The 13,222-nt window shown below is 39.0% G+C and overlaps 1 protein-coding gene across 1 annotated transcript; it reads left to right on the top strand.

Moving 5' to 3' along the window:
• The first annotated feature begins 2,621 nt into the window (after nucleotides 1-2,621).
• Nucleotides 2,622-5,893, top strand: LOC112003494 (F-box protein At5g07610). Its single transcript, XM_024035706.2, has 2 exons — nucleotides 2,622-2,775; nucleotides 4,542-5,893. Exon 2 carries the CDS (start codon nucleotides 4,578-4,580, stop codon nucleotides 5,685-5,687), a length of 1,110 nt encoding a protein of 369 aa, XP_023891474.1. The 5' UTR covers nucleotides 2,622-2,775; nucleotides 4,542-4,577; the 3' UTR covers nucleotides 5,688-5,893.
• The last annotated feature ends 7,329 nt before the right edge of the window (nucleotides 5,894-13,222 follow it).

The following is a 13,222-nucleotide window of genomic DNA, read 5'->3' as shown; positions in this document are numbered from 1 at the left end:
TAGATCCGTGAAGTCTACACACAGCCACCACTTTCCATTCTTCTTTTTCACTACCACTGTATTGGCCAACCATTCAAGGTAGGACACTTCCTTAATAGCCCCCGCCTACTTAAGCTTATTTACCTCTTTCCTGACAACATCAGAATGCTCTTTAGATGAGCGCTGAGGTGGTTGCTTCTTAGGGAGGACAGATGGGTTGACATTTAGGTGACGGTAAATGAGGTCCGGGTCTACCCCCTGGAGCTTCGTAAGCACTCCATGCAAATACGTCAATGTTCCTCCTAAGGAACTCTACCAACTCTTCCTTCTCTTGAGGAGGCAGTTGAGTTCCGATCTGAAAAAACTTCTCAGAATCATTATCTACAACAATTTTCTCTAAATCCTCACATTTCGCCTCCTCGGCTGCCTCTTCCACGATTGACCTCGAGGTCCTTGATTGTTATAAGCTCTTCCCTGCAGTGGCCGAGGACTCTACTCTTGGTTGATGCATTATTGTAGCGATTAGGCAATGCCTAGCTATAGACTAGCTTCCCACCAGCTCCTCAATCCAGTCCCTAGACGGGTATTTTACCTTTAACTGCAGAGTGGAGGACACGACTCCTAGGGCATGAAGCAAGGGTCTTGCCATAATAGCCATGTAAGGAGAATAGACATCCACTACAATGAAATCTACCTCAACCACCTCTGAACCCGCCTGCATGGGCAGTCTAATCTAACCCTTTGGAATAACAACTTTCCCATCGAAACTTACTAAGGGTTAATCATAGGCTGTCAAATCCTTGGGCCATAGGTTTAGCCATTTGTACAAGTTAAGGTACATGATCTCTGCACCCCTGCCTTGGTCTACCATTACCCTTTTCACATCATACCCTCTTATTCTAAGGGTGACCACCAAAGTATCATAATACGGATGGATGGTTTCAATCTTATCGTCGTTCGAAAAACTCAGCGTTGGTTGGATCTCCACTTTAGCCCTCTTCAGCTCAAAATTAGAGCCCTCGGCTAGTAGCCGAGCTACAAACATCACCCTGAAAGGTTGAGAACTAGTTCTCCTATGAGCCACAAAGATGACATTAATTGTACCCAAAAGAGGCCTTGAAGACGCATTCCCTTGAGCCTCTGACCTTGCTTGATCTCCCTACCCGTTGGGCCGGTACAAAAACCGCTATAACCTTCCCTCTCTAACCAGTTGCTCTAAATGGTTCCACAAAGTTTTGCAGTCCTCAGTGGTATGTCCTCGTTCTTGGTGGTATTGGAAATGAAGACTTTGGTTGCGCCTTACGGGGTCTCCTTCCATCTTGTTTGGCCATTTGAAGTATGACTCGTTCTTAATCTTCTTCAAGACTTGATGCACTAGTTCTCGGAACACAATGTTAATCGACCGAGGAGCCATAGACCCAAATTGTCCTACAAAATCCTTTCAGTGCCTATTATTGTTATAGTTGTCTGACCTGAAATCCCTCCTCTCCTGAGAAATAACTTTACCCTTCCCCTTGCCTTGCTATTGGTCTTCCTTGACCCTCTTGTATTCATCAATGCGGTCCATAAGTCGACGCACACTCCTAACCGGTTTCTTGGTTAAGGATTTTCTCAGATCATGCTCAGTGGGCAGGCCGACCTTGAAGGTCCTTACAGCCACGTCATCAAAATCTTCTTCAATCTCGTTGAACATCTCCCAGTATTTGTCCAAGTACGTTTTCAGGGTCTCCCCTTTTGCATGGACATGGATAATAGGGAATCTAAGGGTCGAGGAACTCTACTGCACGTGATAAAACGAGACCCAAATGCTTGAGTGAGCTCCTTGAAGGAATTAATGGAACCTGCACCTAGGCCATCAAACCACCTCATGGCCACAAGCCCTAAACTAAAGGGGAACACCTTGCACATCAAAGCCTCATTCTTGGAGTGCACAACCATTCTCTAGTTAAAGTGGCTCACGTGCTCCATAGGATCTATTCGACCATTGTACATGGTGAACGTGAGTTAGGTGAACCACCGAGGAAGTCTCCCTCCCTTGATTCTGCGTGTGAAGGGTGACTTGAAAATTTGGTTGAGTGCTCTACTTATAGCATCATTCCCCAAGCTTTTGGAAGATGAATTTCTGTTTTTGCGCTCATGAAATGGCTCACGAAAGTTGCAATGTTATTTATAAATTCATTTTTTTGTTATATAAAAAATTTTAATTTTAGAATTATGTGTGTTTGAGACTCGCTTATAAGTTAACCTTTTGTTTTTTAGCTTTTATTTACAGTTTTTTAAAGCCTTAATTTTTTATATTTTTTCTTACTTTTTAAAATGACAATTATACTTTAGTACACTTTCAACAAAAAAACTAAATAAGTTCTTCTCAAAAGTTTTAATACACTTTTTGGCTAAAAGATTGTTAAAATATACTGATATTTTGAAAAAAAAAAAAGCAATAAATTAAATTAAGTTTTATAAAAATGTACATAAAAATAAAAATTTTAAAATTTATAAGCTAGTCCAAAATCAAAACACATTTGCATTCTTTTTTCCAAGGATTATTGGTTACGAGTTACAACTTAAGAGCAAAACAAGGATAGTAGATAGTGCTGGACTAGGATTGTGCTACTCCTAGACTAGCTTATTAGATTACATCACCCAAACAAACAATCTCCTTTCTGCAACCGAGTCTAGTTGCGGTCTTTTTCTAGGTTTTATATAGTACGAGAGTGGAACCCCGACCACTTCATCTCTCTCTCTCTCTCTCTCTCTCCTTCTCGATCAAAAGCAGTCGCCGATCAAAATTTTAAGGTATAATCCTTAACTCATTATTGTCCAATTTATAACATTTTTTAATTAAAAAAATTACTGTAATAATAGATCATTCTTAATCGCGATCAGCGAGTTTATGTATAGCTTATTTAGTTTCAGATCAAGATAGTGCATTTTGCTCACTTTTCTTCACGAAAATTTTATTTGAATTTCCTGTATGATCGTCGCTACTGTACTATCTGATTGTGTAGATGTGATCTGTTTATCAGTGTAGTCACTACTAGGGCACGTTTGGTTGCTGAGAATTCGAAGGAAAAAGGTTAACTAAACAGTAACATTCTTATTGTTTCTGATAATTACGAATAGAGATGAACAAAACTCGAATTAGACAGTACCAACTAGTTGGCATTGGACTTTGCTCAGTGATTTTTCTTCTTGGGTGTGATTTTAAGTTTGGGTATTTTGCTTTTGTCTTATAGGTGTCATTTTGTTTGGACTTAGGTGGGTGTGTGTGTTTAATTTTATAATCTTTGGCTTCCTGTGTATAGCTCAAGCATTTAATAAAATCCTAGTACCTTTGGGTACATGGTATTAGTACCCACCAATAGTGCTGGATTGGCTTGGAGCCTTTGACAATGAACCCACTAAGAAGGGAAGCGCAGAGTGCAAGTGGTGCGTCTCCTTAATGAAAGTATCTAAATTGTGTAATTTGGGAAAGTGGGATTCTTCTACTGAGCTGTCTGATCCCACAAGATGTGTGTGAAATTTGGATTTAAGGTGTGTGTGCGTGTGTGTGTTTGGACTTAAGTAGGAAGCCATATTTCCACTCAAGGCCCTTTCGCAAGGTGAGATCAACCATTTATGGTGGAAGCAACCACTCAAGATGTGGAAATAAGACCAACCTTGTTACATTTTAATTAGTGTTACTTTCTTACTCTTAGTATTAGCCACCGCCATCGCTAACATATAGGATAGGATATACAAATTCTAAGCCTTTTTTTTTTTTTTTTTTTTGCTTTTCATGCAAATGGATAGCTGTTTGTTTTTACAAGCCCAAAATGTGTTTAGTATTTGGTGAGACTGGATGATAATTTTGGGGGTAGGGCTAGGCTAACATTCGGCCAAATAATTACAAGAAGAATCTCATAAATTTGTTATTTTTAGTATTTATAAATTGCTATTTATATGAAAATTTTTATCTAATGAGAATTGAATTTGGGTACTTCCATTAATTTAAAAAAAAAGGTTTTGTTTTCTAAGAAAGACAGTTGCAATATGATTTGTTAAACTCTTAAATATAACTGCTGTCAAGGGAGTTTTTACTTGGAAAAATTGTAGATAATATAGCCTTTTAGAAAAAAATGTATTTTTCTTTATTGTGATTCATCCACATCATTTGTTAGTTGTTAGTTTGGACTTTGGAAGGTTACTAATAATGACTAATGAGTTTCCATGACAAGGTTAGATTAACACAATAAGGATTAATATGTACAATATTTCACTGACAAACTTGTTTTCAATGCATGCAGATAAACCTACCTTAAGCTATTTATTAGTTTAGCTACTGTGTAGGATGGTATTATTGCTGTAAATGCGGTTAACATTGATGCAATTGAGAATTTTATTGATTTAGAATTTTTCAAACATCAAAATTAATCATTTTGAAACAAATGAAAAACCAAAAACAGAATCTGTATTGGGGATCTGGAAATTTTAGTGTTTGCTTTCTACATTTTTTCATTAGATTTATTTTATCAAGATACTTTTCAATTCTACTTACAAAGAACTTTTATGTCTTGATACAGTTTAACTGCTAAAGAGGAAATTTAATCAGGAGTTCAATGGATCAAGGAAGGAGACCAAATAAGTTCATTGCGAACAGAAACAACAAGATATACATGGACCTCAAAGACATAATACGGGAGCACGCCCTCCCTTTCCTTCCTGCTAAATCACTGTTCAGGTTCAAAGGGGTTTGTAGGGACTGGAAGCTCCAGATTTCAACTCCTTTCTTTGCCCACAATCAATCAAATAATTTTCATAGAGTCACAGGCTTCTTTTGTCAATCCCCGTCAAAGCCACCTTCATTTATATCCCTTGATCCAAACTCATGTGGCATTCCAGACCCATCTTTGCAGTTTTTGCCTGAACCGGTTGACATCAGGACTTCTTCCAATGGCCTACTCTGCTGTCAGGGTCGCACTGGCGAGCAGCCCTACTATATCTGTAATCCTGCTACCAAGCAGTGGAAGAAACTCCCTAAACCCACTGCTAATCATGGGTCTAACCCTGCCCTTGTACTCATCTTTGAACCCTCTTTACTCAACTTCATTGCTGAGTACAAGCTCATTTGTGCTTTTCCATCTGCTGATTTTGATAATGCTTATGAATTTGAGATTTATTCCTCTTCAGAAGGATCTTGGCAAATTTCACGTGAGATTTTCTTTGGTGGTGCAATGTTCATGCCTTGCTCAGGTGTCCATGTGAATGGAATTGTGTACTGGCTCTCAAAGATGGGCGGTGGCGGGATTGTATTTTTTGATCTCACCATGGAGCGTACACAGCGCCTCTATTCTTCTCAAAATGGCTGCTTGGGTGTGATGGATGGGAAGCTTACTGTGACTAGTGCTTATGGTCAGGCACTAACTGTGAATGTGCTGTCTAATTCCTACACAAACACAATGGGGATGAACAGCAGAGTCAAGGCTTGGGATAGAAAACTTCATGTCAATTTAAGCGACAGGTCAGAACTTGGTGCGCTTCCTAGTTATACTCATTCAGCACATGATCAGGGTGCTGTTCTCTTTGCCAGTGGGGATGTGATTGTGTTTCGCTGTGACAGAGCACTTCATACATATGACATGAAGACTAAAGAATTTGGACGCCTAAGTTGTGAAATTGATCATGAAATGAGATTTTTTGGTTATGTGAATAGCCTTGTTGAAATCTAGCTGTCTGTCTTCTTACATGTTGTGTCTACAGCATTTGCAACACTGTCTAGCCATAATACGACACACCGAACAGTTACATTGGGTAGTAAATGGCTTATTATGTAGTAGTCAGTGAAATAATTTAGGGCTATTGTGTTGTCAGCTATCAGATTTGACTGTGTTACTGATTTACATCTATTGCAACTTTCGGTCTTTTTGGTACAAAATTGAAAACATAGTATGATTTTCGTTTTGGAATTGAGATATCAACAGGATGAAACAATTTACTGAAAATTGTTCAGTTTACCCTGGACCTTTATTTCTTGCCTGTCAGCTTTGGAGCTGTGACTGACCTGTATGGATTCTCCAAAAAAAGGGCGTTTGGCCTGGCCTCTAGTCTAACAATGAATCAAACGATTTCTCAAGGTCCATGACAGGTTTTCATTTTGAAATGATGGGATAAAAGTACCAATAATAGCTTGGCTTGAGGCTAATTTAGCAATAACCAAGCATTTTTCAGGACCCAAAAAAAGAAAAGAAGAACAAAGAAGCACCTTTCTCTTTAATTTTAGGCGTATCCAGTACGTTCCTCCCTCACTCTATTATTGGGAATCCAAAATTAGCTTTTAAGCTTTTCGTTTACTTTTTGGTGGCTTGGCAGTAGCTTTCTTAATCAGTGTGTTTGATTATGTGAGAGCGTTAGCCTTTCCTTGAAGGTTATTATTTTCCTGAACTTGCTTCTAGAAACTACCCCAAAACGCAGTAAGTGGAGCTGCTAATGTCGAAAAGTTATTTAATTGTCATCTAAGTATTAGTACTATGCCTGTGAGATGTATAGTTTAATTAAAAATTGAATGTAAATAAACTAAAACTATATTAATGATTAGTGAGACACGTGACAAAAACAAATTAATTTTATGACACATACATAAGTATATTGAGCCACATACTTTGCCCAAACATGATATATAGTATATAAATTTTTTATATAAAAGCATAAAAAATTGATAAAGTCTATAATGGTTGTATAAAAGATCTGGGATTCAATCTCCGCCTACACAAAAAACTGATTAGTGTCTTGGTCTAATGATAAAGAGCCATCATCAGGAGCGGACACCATAGGCTGAAACTCTCTAAAAAAAAACACAAATTTATGATATATAATCAAGATTAGTAAGATATATATTAATTCTATTTTTTTTATGAGTTCAAGGTTGTTAGGTCTTGATGCGATGGAAAGTACATTTTACCAAAAGCGACAAGCATTCCATTTCCTTGGGAAAATCTTTGATTCAAGAATTGTGCCGTTGCAAATCTTGATTTGAACACAAAATGTCTTCCACTTTTATTGGAGGATGAATTGAAAGGTATTTGCAATGAAACTATGATGGATCTATAACTATGCGCTTGTTAGAGACATTTCATTCTTTGCACTCATTGTGTATTCTTTGAATGTTCTTTGTGTACATTTTTCATCTTCGAAAATTTGTGGTGGAAGTTTGTTTTTCATCTTCAAAGATTTGTGGTGGAAGTTTTTTCGGGACTTTAGAGCTTGCAGCCTATGAAACTTCAATGAGTTGTAGTCCTTGGAGTTTTTGGAGACCTTGGAGCTTGATTCAACTTTGACAATTGAAATTCTTGGTAGTTTTGGAGCTTGATTTCAGCGAGTGGAGACTTTTGAATGTCCTACTATGAGACTTATGAGAGTCTCTATTTATAGCAGTCTTGAGGAGGTTTAATGACACATGGTTGATTTTGATTGGCAACACTACATGTCATAATTCAAATGGAGACTTTAAATCTTGTTTTCCAATGGACACATGACATAATTTGATCAATCAAAGTGTTTTAATTTTAAGTAACACATGAAAATATTTAATTAGACTACGTGTGTTACTTTAAATTAAAATATTATCGTGTGATTGACTTTTGAATATTCATTTATCATTTTTATTCAGTATCCCTTGAAGAATTGTGACATTTTGCAAGGGAATTCGGCACTCAAAAGTGCCAAATTTTCCTTATGTCCTCATTTCCCTTGATATATAATAATTAACTATATAAACTATAATTTGCACTTGCTATATAAAGTTTACAATCAGATATGCATAGACTCTTCTAAAACAAAAAAAAGTACGCATGGACAATTTTGTAACGTTATAAAACAGCGTCAATACTAAATTTGTGATTCAAGCTATTTGTACAGTACGAGTTTTTATTCTCAGAAAAAAAAAGAAAAAGAAAAAGAAAAAGAAAAAGAAAAAGATTCAAGCTATTTGTACGACACTTGAAAAAAAAAAGTCAAGGTTTTTTTTTTTTTTAAGAATCAAAAAGTACTCAAGGTTAAAAAAGAAGGTTGAATCTCTAAGTATAATACCCCGATTATTATCATTATTAATATATGATTATTATGCCTTCTTTTTTTTTTGGGTAGGATTATTATGCTATTATTATTGTTAGCTTTGTGAGGTGTTGTAGATATGCAACGTACTGTCACGGTAACATTGTTGTTATATTAGACTTACTAGTTTTGGATATGCTACTCTTCAATTAGTGAGAGGTGTGATCATGCGGCAAAAAACAAAGATATATATTGATCACGTGGCCAAACAAAGAATATTACCAAAGTCATTAATCTTTTTTTTGGTTAAAAACCGAAGTCATTAGTCATTATTATACTATTAGTATGCGTAAGCAATTCTGTGCCGTCGAGTTATAAAAAAATTTACGTGGATTTTCACTTTAGTCCCTGTGTAGTAGTGGTACACTCATGTAAGTGCCAAGCACATATAAAATATGAGTGGAGCGCTTCTCTTGCCGATGTGGCACTTGCATGAGTGTACCACTACTACACATGTAGTAGTGGTACACTCATGCAAGTGCCAAGCACATATAAAGTATGAGTGGGGTGCTTCTCTTGCTGATGTGGGACTAAGGTGTCAAGCCTCAAAGGTGAAAATCCTGACCTCCCACGTCGCTTGAGAACAAAACCGTGCAGGCTTGGCTCCTCAAAGCAGACAAAGAGCTTGCGGCGAGAAAAAATCCCCCACAAAAAGGCACTTTTGAGGGCAGTGACGTAGTAGTGGTACACTCATGCAAATGCCAAAAGCACATATAAAGCATGAGTGGGGCACTTCTCATATTTTATGCATAATTTAAAACTACAAAAACTTTCAATTTAAACAATTTATTAATAACATGGTTATTGATTTTTAAATTTCTAGAAATTTTGTAAGTATAAAGAATATAAAAAGAATATGGAATCTAATGGTGAATTTGTTAAAATTCACTGTCAATAAAAAAATATTAAGTAAGGTTGTAACCTAAGACTACGACCAATTTTGTAGCGAAACTTTGTCTTTCTAACATGAACAAAATTTAGCTACAAAATTGGTTGTAGCCTTACTCAATAAACTGTATATTACTACATTTTTTGAAAATCTAACTGTTGAATTGCATGTACTTTACGCTTTTAATGCACATATCAAATTTTGTATCAGTCGGATATTATTTAATATATGATCTATAAGTTTATATTTTATGCATAATTTAAAACTACAAAAACTTGCAATTTAAATAATTTATTGATAACATAGTTATTGATTGTAGGGTTAGGATTTGTGGCCCAAGCCCAAAAACAATAAATTTGTACAGCGTGGATGATAGAGTTAGATTAACTATGGAGCTTATAACGGTTGATTACAACATACCAGTATAAACCAGTATAAGAGTACACGTAAAGACCAAGTATGTTCAAGTCCAAAGAGACTTATGATAAATTGAATACATGTTACAGTTCTTAGGGTTACAATTCGACCTCCTCTATTTTAGGAGCCCTTCTTCTTTATATAGTATTCTCTCCTCTCATCCCCATCGTCCACTTGTTCTTTATCTAGGCTCCTACTTGAGTGTATGTCATGTCATGTATCTTCCTCAGTTTTTTGTGAGTGGCGGTAGATGAGGTTACCCTGTTCAGGGATCTTCTCCACATAAATGCGGCCAAAAAAGTTGTTGCAGTGCATTTAATATGGTGGTAGCAGCTTTTCCTTTAGATATTTCCTCATTCTTATCGTCTCTAGATATATTCAGAACTTATCTTGATCAGTAGGGATACTAGGAAGATCATTCGGACCTTCTACACGTTTGATTAATCAATACTATTTGTATCCGAGGAATAGGACCTCTTCGGATAGATGGCGACCTCTTCAGATTGTACCCATCCCTTCTCCTTCTAGATGGACTTTGTCCCTACCAGTTTCTTCTCTTCGGACGCACAGTAGTCCTCAAATGGGGCCTTAGGCCCAATACGTCAGATTGGGCCTTTCCCCCCACAATAGCCCCTCAAAATTTTAATTTTTCCCTCGCATCCGAAGAGAAAAAATAAGATTTTGACCTGCCACGCAATGAGAAGTTTGAAAAGAACACATAAATATCCAAGCTTGCACATGCGCAGGCATAGATGCAAGCGCTTCATCATTGCCGCTGTCATTTTCGTATTCCCAAAGCGCTGTATTAATTACTCTAGGCGGCGTTTTGTCTTTTGCATCAAACGGTGGGTTATTGATCCAACGGACATGGCTCTTCCTCGGGATTTGGACGGGATGAATTGCATCCTTTCACCTGTCCCTGTATATAAGCCCTCAGAGGAGGTTATTTTTTCTTTACTTTACGAATCCTCAGAATACCCAGCGAACTCGTGCGTTCAAAATCCTTCAAGCTTCTTCAACTATCTGTCTTATTTCTTCCTAGAATCTACTAAAAGTCCACTTTGAGTACAGAGATTATTCTCCAGTTCTGTCTGTGTAAGTTTCGACATCCTTGATCCGTTATTTTCTTCTCGGCCAAGATTTTCAACCTTTGAACCCCTATTTCCTGGTTACTGCTTCAAATATTTCTTAAAAATGGGTAGATTTCAATACCTCGTCGATAATCCTGCTTTGATAGAAGAATTTAAGCAGACCTATGGTATACCACGGGGGGTAAATCTGAGGTATTACCCTCCGGAGCAGATGTTAACGGACCGAAGAGAGGGGGAAGTCATAATCCCCATGATTGCCTTCATTGAAGGGGGAATGACCCTTCCAATGGGTTCCATCACCTTGAACTACCTTCGCAACCATAGACTTTCTCCTGAGCAATGCGCGCCCAATACTTTTAGGATCCTAGGAGCCATTGATGCCCTGAACCTTCAACTAGGATTAGGGTTGACCTGGCGTGACCTAGTACATATGTACGAGTGTCATAGCCAAAAGGGGGTGGGATATTACCTTAAATCCTGATCCGACATCGTTAGACTTCTCTCCTACCTTCCCAAGTCAAATAAAGGGATGAAAGACAACTATTTGATCGTCTCGGGCGCGTGGCATGACGGTCTTCACTGTTCGACCCAACCAGGAGAGCTAGGTGTGACTTCTTAGACTTAGGATCTCTAACAGTAGGCTTAGGATCTTCATTTTTCATAATATGTTTTTTCCTTTATGTCGTCATCTTCCAGTTTTCTGACTAAGTTTTTTTTTTTTTTTAATTATCCCCTTTTTTTTTTGTCTACAGATAAAGAGCATACTTCTCCTTGGCTTAGCCTCACCAACACCACCGTGCTTAATTATTTATTACGCTCGAAGATCTTTGTGAGCGAAGACGGACAGCTATGGTCTGTTCCCTTCATCCTTGGCTACACACCAAAAGCAACCGATATTCAGCCAGTCGGCAACGTCATTACACAAGGTGATCACTGGCTTTGGCGAATAGACGTCGCTCAGCGTGGTTTCTTAACGCCATACGACCTTTAACCCGTTCCACATCCAAATCCTCAGGGTGTGCCATTGCTTGTCCAACCAGTTCAACAAGTCCCCCTTGAACCGGCAGTCGTAGGCGAGAAGGTCGGCTCTTCGTCCTCTTCACTAGAGGAACAAATAGACAAGTTCAGATTCGAAGGAGAAGCTTCAAGGGGGGTTCAGGTGATACCAACCTCAGACTCTGAGGAGGAGATTGATAGGCAGTCTAGTGTCCATCCTCCAATTCTGATAACCACTCTTCCAGAGGACTCCTCGGAAGAAGAAGAAATGTCGGATTTAAAGGCTTTGCTAAAGACCAAAGGTAAGAAGGCTGAGCTGAAAGGGACTGGGACTTCCCAACCAGTGGTAAGCTTGCCTTCGCCGCCACCCCAGGCTCTTGATCTCAGCTTAAAGCCCTTGCCAGACTTGAAGAAGAAGAGACCCCTCGAAACTGAGGAGCGGGAGGTGGTGGTTCCACTGAAAACAACCAAGCAACAGAAAATGGCTAAAGATCACCGAAGCAAAAGGGCCTCATCAACTGAAAGCCGGGATGAGACTCCTATTGCTGATATGCGCCGAGGGCCACGCATATGGTCTCCCAAGTTAGAGCTGGACGGTGCTCCTATCTCTTGGGACACTTCATTCAGAAATTATAATGGGGGAAGAGCAGGACTGGTAGTTGAGGCCTTGGAGCAACCATTGCTCCTTCCCCGAGATATGGAGTCATACAGACGCTTTAGCCAGTATGAACTTTTCATGTCCCTGAAGAGGGACCTGGCCATGGTAAGTGAGTTAAACTGGCTCTTCAGTTTAGCATGTTAATTTTTCGTTTGTTTTATGCTAACTCCTTCATTTTATTATGCAAATTACCTAGCAAGTCTTCTTGGCCGAAGAGTGGAATAAAAAGGCATACGTCGAAGCCCAAGCAGAGGGCACTCTCAGTCCGAGGCAGAAAGAATTTTAGGCAGCTTAAAAGAGGAGTTCTCTCAAATCTCCGAGCAGCTCAAAGAGGTAACCCATGAAAGGAATAGCCTCAAAGCTAGTCTGCAAAATGCTGAGAGTCAAGCCGAAGCCCAACGCAAGCTGTTAAACGAGACTCAGAACAATTTGGTCACTGAGAAAGCGCTTGCGAAGGAACTTCGCGCCGAGCTCCAAAAGGCTAGGGAGACTGCCAAGCTGGCCTAGAGGAACGCTCAGCTGGCCAAAGAGGCAACCGAGGCTGAAAAGAAAGTAGCATACCATCTGGGAGTGAAGGTGATTGAAAAAGGTTTAACTGAGCAGTTTGCCTCGGTTAGCCGAGATTACTATGACATAACTTGGGGCAAAGCACTGGATGCTGCTGGGGTGCCTGCTGACTCGAAACTGAGGCTGCCTGAGAGCATATACTACGATCCTGACATTCGAGAGCTCCCAGAGGTTGATCCCCATCCTCCAACACAGCTCCCAGAGGCTTTAGAGCAATCCTTGATTAGCCAAGTTCCCCCAACCACTCTTGAGGTCTCCAAGGAGTCTGGTCAGCCAAGTGATCAGAGCAAACCAGCAGAGCCACCCAAGGATAAGGGCAAGAGCTTGGAAAAAGAGAAGATCTCTTCAGAGCCCAAGGACCAGGCCCCAAAAGCTGTTGCTACTCGGACGAGCCAGGCTGCCGACCCTGTGGTCCCTTAAGCAAAAACTTAGATACTTAGGTTTTTTTTTTTTTTTTTTTTTTTTTTTTTTTTTTTAGCGACTTTCCAAGACTTATATTTTTGCCAAAAAAAAAAAGACTTTCCAAAGACTTATAAA

This window comes from Quercus suber, unplaced genomic scaffold (genome assembly GCF_002906115.3).
Source record: "Quercus suber isolate HL8 unplaced genomic scaffold, Cork oak 2.0 scaffold_372, whole genome shotgun sequence".
Taxonomy (NCBI): Eukaryota; Viridiplantae; Streptophyta; class Magnoliopsida; order Fagales; family Fagaceae; genus Quercus; species Quercus suber.
Note: the sequence above shows the minus strand (reverse complement) of the source record. Positions and strands in the feature narration are given on the sequence as shown.

What these genes read in the sequence shown, in the direction of transcription:
- LOC112003494 (XM_024035706.2), top strand. Translation starts at nt 4,578, where the DNA reads ATGGATCAAGGAAGGAGACCAAATAAGTTCATTGCGAACAGAAACAAC.